At 48.5% G+C, this 19,200-nt stretch overlaps 6 protein-coding genes across 6 annotated transcripts; 3 read left to right on the forward strand and 3 right to left on the reverse strand.

Annotated features, from left to right (window-relative positions):
* Window positions 1–1,335: 1,335 nt before the first annotated feature.
* On the forward strand, window positions 1,336–3,442 carry FSUBG_13826 (Sodium and chloride-dependent GABA transporter 1; the record flags this gene model as incomplete). The annotated part of the gene is made up of 2 exons (XM_036678758.1): window positions 1,336–2,979; window positions 3,032–3,442. 2 exons carry the CDS (start codon window positions 1,336–1,338, stop codon window positions 3,440–3,442), a joined length of 2,055 nt encoding a protein of 684 aa, XP_036530705.1.
* A 1,302-nt stretch (window positions 3,443–4,744) lies between these two features.
* Window positions 4,745–5,574, forward strand: FSUBG_13827 (d-alanyl-d-alanine carboxypeptidase; the record flags this gene model as incomplete). The annotated part of the gene is made up of 3 exons (XM_036678759.1): window positions 4,745–5,254; window positions 5,313–5,491; window positions 5,544–5,574. The coding sequence occupies 3 exons, from the start codon at window positions 4,745–4,747 to the stop codon at window positions 5,572–5,574; spliced, it is 720 nt and encodes a 239-aa protein (XP_036530706.1).
* Window positions 5,575–5,867: 293 nt separating this feature from the next.
* Window positions 5,868–8,280, reverse strand: FSUBG_13828 (uvs-3-like protein; the record flags this gene model as incomplete). The annotated part of the gene is made up of 2 exons (XM_036678760.1): window positions 5,868–7,109; window positions 7,159–8,280. The coding sequence occupies 2 exons, from the start codon at window positions 8,278–8,280 to the stop codon at window positions 5,868–5,870; spliced, it is 2,364 nt and encodes a 787-aa protein (XP_036530707.1).
* Window positions 8,281–9,851: 1,571 nt separating this feature from the next.
* Window positions 9,852–11,419, forward strand: FSUBG_13829 (phosphatidate cytidylyltransferase; the record flags this gene model as incomplete). The annotated part of the gene is made up of 4 exons (XM_036678761.1): window positions 9,852–9,992; window positions 10,095–10,473; window positions 10,523–11,328; window positions 11,378–11,419. The coding sequence occupies 4 exons, from the start codon at window positions 9,852–9,854 to the stop codon at window positions 11,417–11,419; spliced, it is 1,368 nt and encodes a 455-aa protein (XP_036530708.1).
* Window positions 11,420–11,918: 499 nt separating this feature from the next.
* On the reverse strand, window positions 11,919–13,416 carry FSUBG_13830 (amidase; the record flags this gene model as incomplete). Its single annotated transcript, XM_036678763.1, has 4 exons — window positions 11,919–12,089; window positions 12,143–12,942; window positions 12,987–13,088; window positions 13,143–13,416. 4 exons carry the CDS (start codon window positions 13,414–13,416, stop codon window positions 11,919–11,921), a joined length of 1,347 nt encoding a protein of 448 aa, XP_036530709.1.
* A 2,641-nt stretch (window positions 13,417–16,057) lies between these two features.
* Window positions 16,058–18,271, reverse strand: FSUBG_13831 (5'-nucleotidase precursor; the record flags this gene model as incomplete). Its single annotated transcript, XM_036678764.1, has 4 exons — window positions 16,058–16,665; window positions 16,716–17,775; window positions 17,833–17,888; window positions 17,956–18,271. 4 exons carry the CDS (start codon window positions 18,269–18,271, stop codon window positions 16,058–16,060), a joined length of 2,040 nt encoding a protein of 679 aa, XP_036530710.1.
* Window positions 18,272–19,200: the final 929 nt, after the last annotated feature.

Genomic DNA, 19,200 nt, shown 5'->3' on the forward strand with positions numbered 1-19,200 from the left:
TTTTTTTAACTTAACTATAAAAGTAACTAAGTTAAAGGCTAACTAAATAAAGATTAGTTAAATAAGTAATAATATTAATTATAAGTTTTTATTAGTACTTTTAATTATAAGTATTAGTATTATTAATAGTATTTTTAAGCTTAAATTAATTAATAACTTATTATTTATTATTTTAAAAGGCTTATAAAAAGCTATAAAAAATTAGGTTAAATAAGTTAAATATTTTATAATAGTAACTATAGTTATAGATATAAGCTTTTTAATAAGTAAGTTTATAATACTATATTACCTTTACTATTACCTAATATAGTAAGCAGTAAGATTCTTATTTATATAGTAGTTAATTTATAGCTAGGTTAATATATCCTTACTGCTTATATAGGTTAGAAGTAACTTTTTAATAATCTAGATTTTAATAATCCTCTTACTAATCAGGGCCTTATATCTCCCGATCTAATATTACTATAAGTGACGTGACGTGCTTGGGCATGGGGTTGCCGTAAAACAATGAGACATGATGTATGTACATTTACATCCATATTCTTGTATAAGTCTCCAGCTGAAGCTTGTCTTCATCCTTTTCTTGCGTGCGTTTGGCCAAGAGAAAAGTGGTTGGTGCCGTCTTACCCTCCGATGCCAAGACACGAGGCACTAGGACCCTTGTATATGGCGCAAACACGGAAATAAGCGTTGAAAGTCAAGTTTGTGTTATGCTTAATTTTAACCTCGTCCAGCAACAGTCAACTTTAGCAATCTGTCAACCTCACCTGACAAGGAAAAAAATTATGTACAGTCAAGAATTTCTAATTTTCGTCTGCTGCTGGTTATCGTCTTCCAGCAGAGACACAAGGTCAGAATCATCCTCTCATGGCCGGGGCCCCAACGCGCCAAGTCTCTGGGCAGCTTGGCAACGGAGTCTTGTTCACAGACTCGTTTCTTGTCATACGAAACCAAGCGTTTCAATGGAGTCGGCCAAGTCGATCTTGTCCCCGGAAGCTTATCAAATCCAACAGCCCCCCGTCTTGGGGGGGACTGAGGCGATCCTCTGATAGTCCTTGTGAAATTGTAGACTCTTGGCTCGTCCCTGATTTTAAAGAGGAAGCCTCTGCAATAAAAGATGGCTCGTCCGCGCGTGGATCCTTCTCTTGTGAAATAAACTGTCCCAGAGTCTCGGGTTTCTTGACGTTTTAGTGGAATCAAGGTCTCTGAGTTTTCTTATGTGAAAAGTTCACCTCCTTGTGGAACTCTCACCCCATGACTACCGAAACTTAATGTTCAAGACGACTCAGCCGAACAGCTTCCTCTCCTCCTCGCCCTCGAACTTGTCACTTCATCATGGCGATCCCACCAATTCTCAAAAAGATCGGTCAGAAGCTCTCACCTCCACCATCTACATCTGAAGATGGCCGTGATCAATGGAATTCGAGGGCTTCCTTCTTACTTGCGGCCATGGGAGGCTGTGCCGGTATGGGGAACCTTATTCGGTACCCTTCACAGGTGTACAACAACAACGGCCTCCAATGGTTTATTCCATATCTCATGTGTGTTTTCCTGATTGCCATCCCGGCCTTGATTCTCGAAGTCAGCATTGGTCAAGCGTACCGCGGAGGGTCTGTCGTCGCTTTCAACAACATCAACCACCGTCTCAAAGGTCTGGGCTTCAGTCTCTTATACATCGGCTTTATGGTCAGTCCATACTTCGTCGTAAATCTATCCTGGATCATGATATACTTCCGGAACTCGTTCCAGAATCCTCTGCCGTGGGAGGGACGTGCTGAGGAATACTACTACGAAGACGTAGTGCAGAATGTCGATGCGATTCCCGGTAACAAGACGTCGAGTGGTGTTACAGACTACGTCAAATATCCCGGTACTGCCCTTATTGGAGAGACTGTTGGATGGACTGCATTCGTTTGGTTCCTCGTATGGATCTCCATCTTCCGCGGTATCGGCCAGACAGGTCGTGTTGTCTACTTCACCATGGGTCTCCCTGTTGTCTTGACTATCATTCTTGTCGGTCGGTCGGTTTCGCTTCCAAACGCTGGTCGCGGTGTAAAGCTGTATTTTGGTGAGTGGAACGGCGAGAAACTGGCATCTGGCGACATCTGGCAGACTGCAGCTGGTCAGGTCTTCTTCTCAACTGGTGTCGGGTTTGGCTATTTCAGTTCTTATGCCTCTTACAATCAGAAGCATGCCAATGCTGTTATGGACTCGTGTCTCATTGTTGGCAGCAATGTCCTCTTTGAGGGATTCGCCGCGTTTGCTGCGTTCGGAGTCGTTGGATACCTGGATATGATGCCTGTTCCCGGCGAGCGAATTGGTGCATTTACCATTGGATTCTTGACGCTCCCCACAGCTATCACCCAGCTTCCTGGATCGTCGTTCTGGGCCTTTGCACTCTTCTTCACCCTGGTGGTCCTGGGTTATAGCTCTGCATTTGCTATGGTGGATGCCGTGGTAACCCTTGTCATGGATACCAAACCCAAAGTTCGTCGCGAGTGGGTAGTCACAGGTCTTGTGATTTTCTCATTCCTTATTTCACTCCCTTTCTGCACCCAGTTCGGATATGCTCTTCTCACTGGAGTTGACCGTTGGATCAATGATGTTGCTCTAGTGTTTGTTGTGTTTGGCGAATGTGCATTCTCCACGACTTTCTACCGTTGGAGAGATGTTGCAGGACAGGTAGGAAAGCCAGCCTTTTTCATTTGGAACTTTGGATACTTTGGGGGCATGGTTCTTGGAGTTGCTGTTGCCCATGCGGTTCAAGCTGAAGCGGGTGCTGGAGTTGGCTTCGGTATCTTCATCATCTGCTCGATCGTCTCGTGTGTAATTGGCAATATTCCAGACGAACGTCCGCCTGCCTTGACCTTTACCGAGGATAAAGGGTTTGTTCGCCGATCCATCGGCAAAAGTCCTGCGATGTCAAAGCTCTTGGACAATGTCTTCATAACACGGTTCTGGTACATGGCCTTTTACTCTGTAAGTTCTTCCATCCGGCTTGCTGTGTGTAGTTACTAACAGAGCTCATCAGGGCCAGCAGCTTCGACGAGATCTCAATGTGATTGTCGCAACCGGAAAGAACTGGAGTATTCCCGCCTTTTGGCCAATCCTCCTACGCTTCATCTCGGCGCCTGTGCTCGCCATTATCTACGGCTTTGCCTATCCCGCTTTTTACGAGCTCCGTGATGATCCCCTACACATTCTTGGCTTCGGTCTTGCCCATATCTGCTTGGTACTGATTGGGCTGGGAGTCCTTGTACCTCGCTGGTACAACACGATTATCCCACCGGACCGACGCGAGGAGGGCAAGCTGCCGTATGCTCCAAATGTTCTTTTGGACAGCGAGGAGCCTCGAAGAACTGATTCGATGGAGGCTGGTGAAGGACTTGCAGGCTCCGAAGGCGGCGAAAGCGAAGAAAAGAAGGGACAGAGTGTGATTTAGTTTTGGCGTGAGAGTGGATGAACGTTGACATTGGATTTGTTGCGTACTTGCCCCAAAGTACCTATATTTTATATAGGTTCTAAGGTACTACTGTAGTCAGGTCCTCCCAAGGGGCTTTGATGTCTGCTTGCTTCGTCTGTCCATCAAGTGAAAATGCCGAACATCGAGAGCCATAGATAATCACAAACGGTGGCCGCCAATAAGGAAACGGGATTGTTGTTGTTGAGATGATAACTGCCACTGCACTCCTAGAAGGAACAAGACGAGTTACGAGAAGGGGAAGGGAATTGCGGAGTCTCCGCTTCCATCTCCCTTCCCGTCCTGTCTACCTTACCTACTTAGGTACCTAAGGTACGTACCTGTATTGGAGATTTCAGCGACACTGGACGACACGACGTCATTGACACTTTTTTGTCTGAAACATCTACACTTTCTAGGAAGGTGGGAAGACGCTGGTTTCGCAGAGATCGTCATGCACTCTACCCAAGGTAGCCAATCAGCATTTCTTGGCCCCGACTCTCGCCTAAGATGCCTTTATCTCCCCTCCAATTGTTTCCTCAGCCCATGCTCACGGTTATATCTAAGCTTAAGCCGGTCAAACCTCCGTCTTTCTTGTACGCCGTTGTCAAGATAAAACAAGCCACCGACGCATCGTCGACAAGCATTCCTGTTCAATGATTCTTCAAGTCACATCATGCAGGGATTATCCTCACTTCCGTAAATTTACGGATAGATAGAGACCTGGTTCGCTGTCAAGGGCCAGTACACTTAACCGATTGGTCTGGGATTCATCTCCCGAGAGTTAGACTCGGTACAAAGGCGATAAGTGTTTCAACAGAACTTATACACCCAAAATTTGACTCATGTGCCTTCCAACCCGTACAACCAACGCCTGAAGCCGCGACGGACCGAAGACGCCAAGCATGATCATCAACGGTTATCCCCATGATCGCCAGGGTGGCATGCCCCCTTTTGATGTCTAATCAAGAAGAGCTGAAGAAGATCACTGGCAAGTTTCAAGTTCGTATGTCGCACTTACAAGAAATATGCATGCAGAGCTGAAAAGAGTGGCATGACATGTTGAACTTGCCCCGGTGTTGCACGATCATGATCAACTCGAAATCTAAGTCAACTCCTCAAGGCAGTGCGTGGGACGAATGTCGATCTTATACCATACTACTAGAACATTAGAAGTACGTGAAAACTATATAAGATAGCCACAGGTAGAAGAAATCAAGACCTCGCTCCCCCCGTTTCTTCAACCAAAGTCCCATAACCACTCCAGCCCCTAGAACCATCAAAATGTACTCTTCAACTCTATCCGTGTTCTTCACCCTCCTCCTATCCTCCCATTCCCTCTGCGCTACCAACGAGCCTTGTTACGGGCCCAGCGGTCGAGCAGGTGTATGCATCACTGAAGCGTCTTGCACCTCTGCCGGCGGCACCGCCATCTCTGGTGCATGCCCTGCAGACGCTGCTAACATCAAATGCTGCTCTAAGCCAACATGTTCTTCAGGAAACTGCCGCTGGAGCTCTGATTGCGCGGGCACCTCAGCTAGCAACCAGTGCCCTGGACCTGCGCAAATGAAATGCTGCTCTTCCGCTGCCACAGGCTTCGGAGGATATTCTGCTCCCACGATCCCAGCTGTCGGTGCTTGCAAGCAAGTTTCTGTCGACGCTGCCAAGGTGGTGGTGAATCAGTTTCCTGGCAGGATCAGGGAAATTGGATGCAAGAGAGACTGCTCTTGTCCTGGATCTTCCGACCATTGCTGTGGCCTTGCAACTGACTTCATGTGTTCTGATGCCGGTGGTGTAAGTGTTCATTTCGATCATCTTCTAGACCAAAACGCTGAATACTGATGGAACACAGTCTGCTACCCTTTCTGGAAAAGAGATCGCTGAGTGGTGCATGAGGAACCGCAACACTCTCAACCTCAAGTATGTCATTTGGGGTCAGAAGATCTGGACTACCTCTGTCGACAACACCGAGAAGAACTGGGAGAACTGGCGAACCATGGAAGATCGCGGCGACTTGACTCAGAACCATTGGTAAGTAGCTACTGCATCAACAGCGAGGTCAAATAGGCTAACGAACCTTTAGGGACCACGTCCACGTCTCTTACAATGGTTAGAGCCGAAACTCGCGAGAATGGGGGTCTGGAGGTACTTAGGGGAACATTTGACGCCACTGCGATTTGTACAAAACATAATTAGTAGTCTTGGTCATTCAACATCGATTTCTGTCTACCCAAAAGTCGTATAGCAATTTTCAACGCCGTCTGAAGTGTGACTACCTTGTGGTATCTCATCTATTATCTACCCTCAACGCCAGGCAACTGCACATAATTGTCTTTGATGTGTAATCATAGTGCCAAGATCAAGTCCATTATCCATCAAAACGCCGAGAACGAAGATCCCACCAATTTTAGCCCCCAAATGCTTCATTCACTACCTCGCCCTCATCCGGCGTCACCTCCAGTTCGAGCAACTCATGCGCTGCCTCAACTGTCTCTCCATCGATCCCTGCCTCCATCACTAAGTCTTCTTCGGCAAAAGCAAGTCTTCCTAAAGCGAGAAGATACCTTTGGCTTCCCCCATGAGCCATTGAGAGCTTCTCGCTAATGTCTGCGAGATTGGCGGTATCGGGACCTGTCACTAAAGCATGTATCAAGAAGACGCATTGTGAGATGATCCGATATAAGCCGGCCGAGTACGACGTCGTAGTCGACCCCTGCCGTATATTCTTGGTCTCGGACGTTTGTGGTAAGATGTTGAAAGGGATAGGTTGGTCGTACAGCTCGTCTATGGACATGCTGAGGCAGGCCACAAGGCGAGGGAGAGCTAGACTATGAGACGCAAGCTCCTTAGCGCCAAAAGGATGGCGTGAAAAGGCGATGAGCGTCCGCAAAGCAGCCAAGCATAACGCAGATTTCTCATGGCGGGTAGTTACTGATGGGTGGTAATCCGTAAGCTTGTTTGTAACATGGTTGATGACATGACTAGCGACATGAGAATCTTCGTCGTCTATAATCGGACCTATTGAGTCTGAGAGTGCAGATGTTGTCAGAAGCTCGAGCATACCCAAGATATCGGAAAGCTCTTGCTTTGGGCTCAGAAGTTTGTAGACCATGTCGGGTTTTATGCATCGCCAAAAGACTGTCGACTTGGGCTTAATTTCATCTTCCGTCATATCCATTGCAGTGGAACAAGCTAAAGCGCTCGTATACAAGACTGACAAAATATCAACGATCTTGATATGTTCCTTCATTGACTGAAAGTCATCATTCTTCAGCCGTCGTTCGCCTTCACGTATGCGGTGCTGCCATTCGGCCAAAGTGCAGATTGTGGCTTGCGCAGGAGGCGTCAGATTCGGCAAAACGAAAGGAACGACTTCTGATGCGTGGAGTGAAAAGATGAATGAGATGATGGAGAGCAAATACTTGATAGGCTCCCAGAGCTGCTCCTCATGACAACGATTCCACATGTTGACCATGAGATTTGCAAAGTCCACAAGTAGCTGCATCGGTCGATCAGGACTTCCCATCAGTGGTATTTTTTGAAATATGATGGCGGAAAGCGAGGTCTCTTTGTCATCTTTGAAGGAAAAGCGAGACAAGGTATCTAGCGTTGGGCGAGGGGCTCCATGATCGAGCACAAGTGGTAGAAACTAGATACGATAAGCATAGTACCAACCAACTAAGACAGACCAGACAAACCTCAAAAAGGACGGCCGGTGGTGGCGCCACCACAAGCGGCGGTTGTTGTGCTGGTGCCTCTGGTTTCCCAATACTACTGGCGAAACTGTCGGTGTGAGTTTCCAATGCCATGATAGGGCTATCAACAGTCGGCCGTTTCCTTTTTCCTTTGCTGGGTGTTCTCTCGCCGACGTGTAAGGCCACTGAGCCAGGATTTCTGCTGCGTCCTTGGCCCTTACTTGGACTTACAACAATATCCATCTCATCGAAGCCATCCGCAACCCACGACTTGTTTGCTTTTTTGGGAGTCGTTACTCCTGCCGAAGTTCCTACAGCAGGTTCCTTGCGGCGAACTCGATCACTGACCTCCCTCATGTCACGCTGTAGAAATTGAAGTTCCGTATTGGCGTTTTGTTCAGCAGCAACAGCTGCCTCAGCAATCCTTTCCTGTTTAGCCAGTTGTTCTGCATTTATTTTGTTCAGACGAGCAACCTCTGCAGCGTGCTCTTCATTCGATTTCACAAAATTGGATCGGACAATCGAGGCTTCTCCCAGAGCTGCTTTGAGTTGATCCTCGAGGGCTCGGACTCGCTGCTGTAGTGCTGACAAGATATCTCCAGGTTGATTCTGGGACTGCTGAGAGGCTCCTGGTCTGTTTTGCGGCACAGCCGGCCGAGCGAATTGGCTTGGTTGAGCACGAACGAAGTTGGAGCTCTGGGTCTGGAACTGCTGAGAGGTGTACATAGGCTGGTGAGGGGGTCCAGCATTGTAAGGCTGTTGAGTGGTCTGGCCCATGGGCCGCCGCTTGGCAGGTTCGACAACAGGGTTCCATCGCGGATTCGGGGGCGGGACTGAGCGTCGAGAGTCTAAGTAGTAGCTTTGAGATGGCTGGTTTTGTTGGAGATTCCCATCTACAACTGGCCTCCCAATAGGAACACCGGCATCATTTGTCACTTCGGTCGTATCGAGGTCATCGTCTTCTATCCAGACAATTTCCGGGGATTCGATGCGTGGGCGCTGTGTCAATGGCTTCGACTGGGCTTGGGCTTGCGTGAGTTGTATTGCATTATCCTCGAGTTCCTGGAGGGCATTGGCGGGGATGTCGTCGAAGCCGTCATCGGAGAACTCGTCGTCGAGGTCCATCTTGGATGACTGTTTTCATATCAGAGGAGAGATCCATTGAACAAAGATACAGAGCTTGTTATTGTTGGCGTATCTCGAACATCCTTGATCACGGTTTCGTGTACTGGGATAGAGAGGATCTAGAAACGCGTCGCGAGGTCACGTGGAAAATATGCAGACAGAAACTGTGGCTGCTGTTTGATGCAGCCACGATCTGGGCAAGTGAGGCGCAGTATTGCGGAGTATGATTTTTGAGCATGTGAAGAGCCAAGTGCGTCATTGACCTGGTCAAGCTCCCAGCCAGTCCCTTGGACCCTGATGAATACACAGCAAACAAAAAAAACTTAGTATTCTGCTCTCGCGGCCATGGGCTATATGCTTGTAAAGAAGTTGCAGACTGAGACACACGTATAAGATAGAGAGCGACACGAGTTAAGTTACATAGTAGCTTTAGTGGAGGTTTAGGTGCCCGCGGATATTACGGGCTTGTTCTTAGCGTTTCTACCACGCGATTACATATTGTCTTTGTTAGGGCTTCTTGTTGCTCAAAAATTACCGACATGGGACGAATCTCAACAGATCTATAAAATGGATCCCAAGAGACGGGGGTTTGTCCCACAACTAATAAGCCCCTGCGTCTGGGGCAGCTCTCAATTTCCCAGTCGTCAATATGGAGTAGATAGCAATGGGCATTTGCTGCTGAGTCTACGAAGCCCATACCCAAGCAAAAGAGGCAGCCCGGATATACATTAGGATGTTACCTTACTCGGCTGTTTCTAAGAGTCCGTTGCCCGCTCCCTTGACGCAATTTAGATAACACCCAACTCTTAGGCCCAACGACCAGGAGAGACGGTGGAAACCCGCTGGAAAGGCCGGAACACGTCAAGCCACAGCCGCAATGGCCGGGTGGTCGTTCAGGGACTCGATTGGTCCCTCAAGGGAATTTCGGGGTCAGATTTGATCATGTTGTTGGTCTGCATTGCGTAGGAGGTGCTGTAGCTCGTCTGTAGTCTACTTGGCAGAGCCAGAGGCAGCGTCACTGCGTAATACGGCACCCAATTTACCACCCACTTTTAGAGTGCTGTGCTATGCCATGCTCTGCTAGGCTGAGCTGCAGACCGGGGCTAGAAACGGCTTGACTTTTCAAACCACCATTTCCTGTTCTTCCAACATTGTCACAACTATCGCGACAAGTGAGCTCTTTTGCCCACTCAACCTCGCCCCGTTTTTCGCTCCTCAGAAGCACTTCTCCCCCGGGCAGAATTTTGTGTTTGGCCTGGCTCAGCTGCTTCTAATCGTGACGATTTATTTATTTCAACACGAAGCGAATTGTCGACTCCTGACCCCGTAACCCACGAACTTGACCCAGGTCTGCGCAACGACGTCACAGGTCGCTTGGAGCAAATTTTCGGAAACAGACAACTGTCTTCTTCACCACAGCTGCACTTGGAGCTGCAATCGCGTCAGCGACTCGAGCATAACCCCCATTCGTCAGCCGACGACAACCTCATTGCCGACCTTCTTGGCAACAATCAACAATAAAACCCTACAGCGCCGTCTTCAGCGCATTCAAATACCAAATATCAACAGAAATGGCTCGTCCGAAGAGAGGGGTTAGGTTCCCCAATCGCAACGGCTCTGATGGACGAAGATCAAGCTTCAGCAGCGAGGATGGTGGCTCTCCCACCAAGCTCAAGTCCCAATCCTCGGGACAGCTGGAAACAGTCGACGAGGTAAGCAGACTCCAAGGAAGCGGCAGGGCCTCACCTCAAAATCTACTGTTTGGCTTGGGGCATTGCCGAGGAATGCCACGTTTTAGCTAACAGCCCTCACAGAAGCAGTCCGCAGTTAGCGAAAAGCAAGCCGAGTACGAAAAGAAAAAGGCCAACTTCATAACGCGCACTTTCTGGACCTTTGTCATGTTTGCGCTCTTCTTCGCCGCGCTCTTCATGGGCCACATCTACATCATCTGTATCATCACCGCTATCCAGATCGTCTCCTTCAAAGAAGTCATCGCCATTGCCAATGTTCCCAGCCGCGCCCGCTCCCTGCGATCTACTAAGAGTCTCAACTGGTACTGGCTGGCGACTACCATGTACTTCCTATATGGCGAGACGGTCATCTACTACTTCAAGCATATCATTCTGGTTGACAAGGTCCTGCTACCTCTGGCCACTCACCACCGCTTCATCAGCTTCATTCTCTATGTGTTCGGTAAGAAACTTGCTACCTAGGCTGGACTTTCCAGACTAATTGCGCTTAGGCTTCGTTTTCTTTGTCACATCTCTCCAGGCTGGACACTATAAGTTCCAGTTCACCAACTTTGCCTGGACGCACATGGCTCTATACCTCATTGTGGTTCAAGCCCATTTCATCATGAACAATGTCTTTGAGGGCATGATCTGGTTCTTCTTGCCCGCTGCCCTGGTCATCACCAACGATATCTTTGCTTACATCTGCGGTATCCTCTTCGGACGCACTCAACTCATCAAGCTGTCTCCCAAGAAGACCGTCGAGGGCTTTGTCGGTGCTTGGATTATGACCATCATTTTCGCCATGCTCCTCTCTAGCATCATGATGCGATCAAAGTACTTCATCTGCCCTGTTAACGACTTGGGCGCCAACATCTTCACTGGTCTTAAGTGTGATCCCAACCCGGTCTTCCTTCCCAAGACCTACGAGCTACCCGAGCTATTCTTCCTCCCCGATACTGCGAACTTCTCCGTTACTATTGCTCCCATGCAGATCCATGCCCTCAACTTGGCTACCTTTGCCTCTCTTATCGCTCCCTTTGGCGGGTTCTTTGCTTCAGGTCTCAAGCGCACTTTCAAGATCAAGGACTTTGGCGACTCTATCCCCGGACACGGAGGTATCACTGACCGCATGGACTGTCAGTTCATCATGGGTTTCTTCGCTTACATGTACTTCCACACATTCATTGCCATCCACAAGGTCAGCCTTGGCAGCGTTCTGGAGACCGCAATCACCAGCCTCAACCCCGATGAGCAACTCGAGCTCGTCAAGGGAATGGGCCATTATCTCCGAAACCAAGGCATCCTAGCTGATGATGTAAGTGCCTGCTTATAAGTCTTTACTACATCTTGCTCACAAACGACAGGCTGTCGCTTGTATCGATAAGCTCCTGCCGGTAAAGCAATGAGTTCTAAACGAATAACTTGGGTCTTTTACAAGGCACATTTTGATCATATTCAACTGGGTACATAGCCCCTTTTCCACTCACCGTGGCGTTTTCCTTAGTCATAGAGCTTCAACATAAGCTGTGCGTTTCCAGGTATTATTGGGGTCTGTACAGTTCAACCCAGTTATTGAGCTGTATTGTTGGGTATCGGGCAGCAAAGACTTTGTGCCCAGGTTAACAGGCGCTGTCGGTATTATGTAATGATCAAATAATGTCCATATTTCGGTGGGAAGGGTGGCTGCGAGATATAGACTCTTGTGGACGTGGATTAAGTCTTCGAAGCCTGGTGGGAAATCCTACAAAAAGTATTCAACATCCACTCTAGAAGTATTGCAAGCTATGTGCGTCATGTGTATGATTCAATCTACCTGTAATTTCCGTGCGCCACTCAATAGGCCTCTATGTTCTGTTGTCCGTTTTCAATCTTGATCCCTTACAGCTTACTCTTACAATGTTCTTCTTATTCAATCTTGGTCTCCCAGCCGCCTTGAGCTTCGAAGATTTCACCAACCGCCTTGCCAACATCCAGAAGATGACGGTCACGGTATCGCGGTGCAACGAGGGAGAGGCCGATGGGCATGCCGTGGTCACCCTTGAAGCCTGGCACATTCAGGACTGGGACATGAAGGCCCTGCACGATCGTTAGTCATTGTAAGATGCGTACCTTGGTAGTTTGTCACTTACGCTCCACATGGCACAGAAAACATGGCTTCCTGTACTCTCCAGACCAACGGGGGCCTCATCTGGTACACTCGGCGTGATAATAGCTGCATACTCCGAGGCAATGTAGTCAAAGACAGGCCTCATGGCAGCCAAGCTGTCGCTAGCCATCAGTTGCGTCTTGCGAGTGAAATTGTCCGAGTTCTCGACGTGCTCGATCAAGACTTGGCCAATTTGGTCCTTTCCAACTCTATACTCTGGTAGGAAAGAGGTACGGCCCTCGGTGTGAAGCCCAATACGATACCACTCTGGCACATCGTCGAATTCCGAAGGCAGCTTGAGCTCGTGTACTTCTGCGCCATGGGATCTGAGAAGATCTGCAGCGCGGGCGAGAGCGTCTTGGGTTCCAGGACCAGCCATGGGCCAGATGCTCGTCTTACAGATTGCGAAACGAGCACCCGCGATGCCTTGAAAAGACCGATCTTCGTCTTCGTCATCTTGAAGAGCAAATACGTCGGCCAGAAGGACCAGGTCTTCGACACATCGTCCATACCATCCAAGAGTGTCGTACATCAGAGCATATATCTTCTGACCTTCGCGGGATACAGAGTTCCAGGTTGGCTTGAACCCATAAATCCCATTGAAAGATGCAGGGCGGATCATGGATCCGCCTGTCTGTGTCCCAAGGGCCATGGGGGCTTGGAAATCGGCAACAGCAGCTCCAGAGCCGCTGGATGATCCGCCTGGAGTACGTAGAGGGTCATGAGGATTGTGAGTCTTGGGGCCGACATGGATAGCAGCAAACTCGGTCGTAGTTGTTTTACCTAGCTTGTTAGTTGGAAGTGTGCAGAGCATATATTGAACGTACCGAAGATGAGGGCACCGGCATGACGAAGGATTCGTACGGAAGCAGCATCTGTCTCGGGGAAATGACCATCATATAGTGGCGAGTTGAACTGAGTAGGCATGTCTGCACGATGGTAAGCTCTGGTCATAGTGTCGGATACAAGTTTCGCCAACTAACCTTTGGTGTAGATGACATCCTTCACGGCGATGGGAAGTCCATGGAGAGGTCCTCTATTTTTCTTAGGGATCTCATCTAGAAGTCTTGCTTCCTGCATGACCCTCTTCTCGTCCAGGTATGCCCAAGCTTTGACGTCTTCATCGCGTGCCTTGATCCTTTCGAGTAAAGACCCGGCATATTCTTGAACAGAAATCTCATCCGCCTGAATCTTCACAAGAGCTTCAGAAGCCGTGAGTTTCCATGGCTCGATATGATGAGTCTTGGAAGGAGACATTGCTTTTTCTTGGCCCCTCTACTATGGCGTCTTGCTTTTGCATACAACTAAGTAGTGTTAGGGAGTTCAGACAGTCTAGTCTTATTTCCAATGCCCCGCGATAGTGAACTTCAACACTCCAAGTCAACATCTCAGAAAGGATTAAATTGGAGAGTCTCATATGTTATATACCTTTTTTTGCGTTCGCCTCTTATAAGCAGCCTGTACTTCGGGCACTAATGCAACGTCTCTATCCTGTAGGCCGGTCGGTGAGAGTCTGTAGCCTATAGGACGCATGTGCAGAAGGCCTCAAGTTGTCAAACATTCGTCTCCTGAATCCGGGCACTAATGCAGTACGGGCCGAGCTGCCAACGGATACTCTATCTCGATATGGCAATAGACGTAATTGTGGACTTACTCCGTCGTCCGTACACCGAGACGTTTTTCTGTGTAACTCGGAGCAGCCCAACAAGAAGCAGAGTCGTCTCTTCCAAGTCGTGATTGGGTTTTCCGGTGACTATCCGATGTGAGGCGAAGTTGATATTGTCGAGTCGAGATGAAGGGTTGGGAGGGACAGCATAGAAGGGTTGTTGGACAGGAAACGTTAGTTGAACGACTCGAGCAGGAGGTCAAGGCGGACTTATGCTTCTCGTTCGCTCGGGCATTGGAGCTCCGGGTGCACCAAGGCATCCAGCATAAGGCCCAACAGGAAGCTATTCCGGACCACGATGCAAGGAGACTCCTCGTTCTAAGGTTTCAGCTAGTAGGAGTCAGCCAGAAAATAACTCGGTAACACCCGGTCTTCCGGTCCGACGTCTAACATGACGGATGATAGGAGAGGTCAGAAGAGGCTAGGCTAGTCAAACTTAAGAAGCAATCAAGGTCGAGAAGTCCTTAGTCGAGACAGGGTTCGATGCAGGAGGGGAATGTCACGGGATAGTGCTCGAAACTTCGGCACTTGGGAGGGATCTACAGAGGAGGTGAATCCTAAGCTTGGTTAGCTACTGGACATACATATGTACATACAAGTCGAACTCTGATTGTACGGTTGAGCACAGCTGAAGTAGGGATTCGAAGTCTGGTAAGTTTACTAGTGACAAAGATTCGACGCCACGTACCAGCATCCCGGTATTGTGTAAGAGATAGGTGAGAATTAGAATTGTTAACCTCGTTCGTTCATGATTTACTGTTCCCTTTGTTTACTTTGCAGGCTGGCCATGATACAGTCAGCGATTGGACGTGGTTATAAGCTGAAGTGACGTCGCCATTTGCCTCAACAGCTTCATTACGACCCTTATTTTTCCCTGTCTTCATATGTACATGCTATGACTTCTCGTAAGCCAACAGCCACAAAAGAATGGTGATCCTCGACACGCAATCCTTAGCCTTGCTTCGTCTTCCTTGCCTCATCTCAACCCTTGCTGATTTTACCTTTCCTTTCTTTTTCCTCGCAAAACATCTCCGCCGCTATACTGAACAGGGCTATACCCTGTACCCCACGAACCTGTTAGAAACAACTTCATTTCTTTTTCTGTTCTCGTCCTTTGTTAGCAACGTCACTTTTAGGTGCCCAATCGCGTCGATCGGCTTCTGGAAGACCGGTGAGCCGGGGCAGTGGCGTCCAACTTCCCGTAAGCCACGCCGATGATCCAAAGCGGCAAACTCTGGCTTGGCCTTGACTCTGGCTCTGCAGATGAGGCTAGAGTCGGTGAGTTGAAGATTCCATGTAATCTATAGTGAGGCTTGAATTGGCCAATATCGCTTGCGGGCGTATGTGATTTACAGATATGATACTGTATCTCTGGCATCTGTAGGCCTCGGAATACCACGTCGATGTAAAACGGTTGAGACACGATCTCGGTAGAATGAAAGTTTAGGCGATCATAAGCTAAGGAAGCTTCTCTCGACTCTAGTTTGATTGACAACAGGCATGGCTATGGATGCGGTATCAGGGGTCACATACGAGCTGCCATGCTCCATACAGTAGTGACGAATTGATGCTATCCTTGTTATGGTAGCTTTCCGATAGGATTGAACAGGCACAGGCCGCGTCTTGGCGACAGGTCCAAGTCCTCCAATGCCGGTTGATTCAATCTCTCAGTGCTTGTGTCTATGTCTTGATTCGCAATGTTCCTGGAATGGAAACCAACATATTATATTACATCAGGCCAATTCTTCAGGTGATATGATGTCCTTGGTTTATGCATTGCAGTTATTCGCAGCAAGCCATGCAGCAGCTTTAGCGAGTGTAACGGTGAATAGTTTTGTGTCCTGCATATTTCCACGATAGCTACGCAAGACATTGGCTGCAGAGAGGCGCTACGGCTTGTCATTTACGACAGCGAGATCTGATCGAATCAAGGTACTCAAAGCGCCTTAGTTCAGGTCCCATTGAGTTGCTGAGGCTCAACGGCAATGCCGATCCAATGTGACATCAAGAGTCATCATAGTATGAAGATTGCCCAGCAGATTCCGCCTCAGATGAGGCTTGATGTGAGGCTGTAGGTCGATATTAATAGCTGCAGCACTTTGTCCTAGGTACACATGGATACGAGGGGTGCTGAAAATTGAGGCCTGGTTTTATTTATTTCTTGATCCGTTCTATTCGTAATCCACGTCTCCTCTCAGGTGACCCGTCCGTTGTTTACATATTACGTCCCTTCTAATTTTTTGGTGTAGAGGCTCCGGTCATGATAATTCGTCCGTCGACAACCGGAGCAATGCAAGTTGTCCAATCAACCGTGTACTCGCCCTCTTTGAGAGGATCACAGATACTAGTCTTGACCTTTGCTTTGAGCGCCCACTTTGCGAAGAACTTGCGCATCAAGAGAATCTCAAAATCGAGTCTCGCGCCGTCAGGGTCTTCAAACTCTTCCTCCTCACGTTCCTTCCCATGAGGTTCCTCGTCGCTGGCTTCGTTGTCATCATGGGGTTGTATATTGATGCTGAAGCGGCGCTTGAGAAACCTGCCCCAAGGGTCTTTAGCGTCCTTGGTCACACTCTCGGTGCGTTTGTCCTTGGGTAGGTTCTCTGCAACGGATTCGAGGCTGGGGAAGTCGGTATTGAAGGTAGTTCGGACGGGTGAGACGGGCGTCTCGCATTTCTGGGCAACCCTGACCCAATGTTGCGCAAGGTTCTTCCATCGTCCTACTGTCAAAAGGCCCATGAAGTACTGACGCAACATGGCCGAGATAAGAATGCCGTTTTCTTCCTCGATGATCTCCTCCGCTTGTCCACCCTCAGACTTGACCAGCAAGCTGGTGAAACCATCTGCCGTTGCTGTCAGCTCTCTGTTTCCCAAGTGTATAGCTTCAACTTACCCTTTCCTCGTCCCATATATCCTCGGGTGCAGAGCACATAAAGTTTCTCCGGCTCGTACGGCTTTCCACCAATTTCCGCCCACAACACTCTCTCCCCTCTACGTCGGGAGGGATCAAATTCGAATCGAATGTTAGAAACCTGGGGAAATCGACCTTCGAGAGCAGGATACATAGCCACACTGTTCTCAAGGGCGTCGAAGATAGCTTGACCTGTCACCCTGAGCAACACGACAGGATCCTCGAATGGAAAGCAGGTCGTAATATCCTTGATGCGAATTGGACCTGGGGGGTAGATCTGGTCGCCACGGATAGTACCAGATGCCATGATTGTGCAATCAGCGCCATGATGCTGCCTCATGACGTCGCACACAAAGTTTCCGATGTTGGACTCCTTAAGGCGAACTGTGCTGAAACGAGCATCCAGAGGTGTAGCAGTGTATCCAATAGGCCTTGCCAGTGACTGGTTGAGTTTGGAAGTGAGTTCATCTACCTTTTTTAGTGTTGAAGGGTCTTCCTCGATAGACGAAACAATGTCTCTTCGCCAGATGTCAAAATCCCACTTGGAAGGGTCATCTTCCTTGCGACGAGCCTCGATGTAACTCAGGTTCTTGAAGTCGGTACCAGATCGAAGCACGTGAGTCCCATTGATGAGGCTGTGGGCGTAGAAATGGTCGTGTCCGCCAAGGATGATGTCGATGAGTCCACCCGTCTGTTCTGCCAACTTGTTGTCATTGGGTTCTCGCATGTGGCTTAGACAGACGATGATCTCTGCACCGTCCTCCCTCAACTTCGGGACGAGCTCCTTGGCGACAGCGGTAGCGGATCTGTACTCCAGATTTGGCGGTAGACTGTTGATGGTCTCAAGCCACTCTCTCTCACCCAAGCCGATGAGGCCAACCTTGATGCCATTCGAAGTGGTGATCATGTGTGTCTTCTTGGCATGGCCAATAGGCGTGTCACCACCAATGTCATGGTCGATGACGTTTGCGAGCAGCCAAGGGAACTTGTTCTGACTTGAGAGATGCTCAAACTGCTTGACACCAAAATCGAAGTCGTGGTTCTGTGATTTGAGGCTGGTTAGTTACCAAGTCGGTCAAGGGTGGTATGACCTACCCACCCCTACACAAGAGCAGTCCGTTCCAATCACATCAAGAACGGGAACCATGTGTTGACCTAGATCGGATCGTCAATATCTAGATATAAATAATAAGAGCCATCTTTCCTGGATCACAAGACTCACCCTTGGTCACAGTACTCTCCAGGCTGGGGTTGAAGACATCTCCAGAAAAGAGCGTCAGGGCTCTAGGCTGATTCCTGAACTGCTCGCCTTCCTGGTACTCGCGGCACACGCTGATGAATCTTGGCAGGCCACCTACAGGCTCAGCACTGGAAGGATCCAAGTGATAGACGTCGTTGTAGTGAATCAGCCTCAAATCGGGAGGTGAATCAGCCTGGCTCTGGCCCTGATGCTCGACACGGCCTGAGGCGTAGGTGACTTGGGGTTCCGCAGTGGGCTCTCCATCTCCAGCCTCTGCGGGGGTAGTGTCTTTGACCATTGGTAACAATATCAGTGATGATGTTAAGATAATCGAGTATTTATTAGAATTCTTCTGTTATTTTTGAAGGAAGAAATAAAAACAGAATTCTTCAAAGAGCGGAATGATGACAGATTCAGAGGCAACGAGGCGCAGCTGAAGCTCTACCTTACTTCGCTCCTCGCCTGTGCTCCCGTCTCTTCCTCCTCAAAAGTCCAGGGCAGCGCTAACGGCAGCTTCCAGGACGGACCCCGGGGAATGGATCCAGTAGACCAGTCAGCACGTGACACTATGAAGGGCCATTACTTTGTGTCTGTTGATGATTTGCTGCAGGCGGGGAGAAGCTTTGATGTTTGGGGCCTGCGAGTAACCAACGCAGCATGTAACGCTAACGAGGTTTCTTCAGCAGCAAGAGGTGCCTGATTCTCTTATTTCAACGTTGTGGGACATCACAGGGATATGGCTTGCGGGAAAAGCAATCAATGGCACACACTGAAAGGTGTGGCAGAAAAGGATAGCTGCCGGATATGTCGGTGAAGAAAAAGGTCTGATGATCAACTCCTGCGGTTTGGTAGTTGTGATACTCGAAATGCTTCGTTCCATGTGGATAGCTCCCAGTGTCTAGACTTTCTATCCAACCATTAGCCATTGTCATAATTCTAATTACTAAAATTGAACTCTGTGGTCTCATGACTAATGCCTTGCTTCTCATAGGCAACTTATTAGGGACTCATACCTGCACAGCCGGCTATACATTTAGTGTCACATGCTTATTACACAGCCGGCTATATAGATAAGGCTTAATCTCTAACTTTAGATTAAATATATAGCTACTATTTAATAATAATACTATTTATAATTAAAATAGTTATTAATATATATTTTCTATTTTTCTAATTACTTATTAGTTTATATTTTATATTATTAATATACTATTAGGCCTAAATTTA

Source organism: Fusarium subglutinans, assembly GCF_013396075.1.
Source record: "Fusarium subglutinans strain NRRL 66333 chromosome Unknown NRRL66333_c0000404, whole genome shotgun sequence".
Taxonomy (NCBI): Eukaryota; Fungi; Ascomycota; class Sordariomycetes; order Hypocreales; family Nectriaceae; genus Fusarium; species Fusarium subglutinans.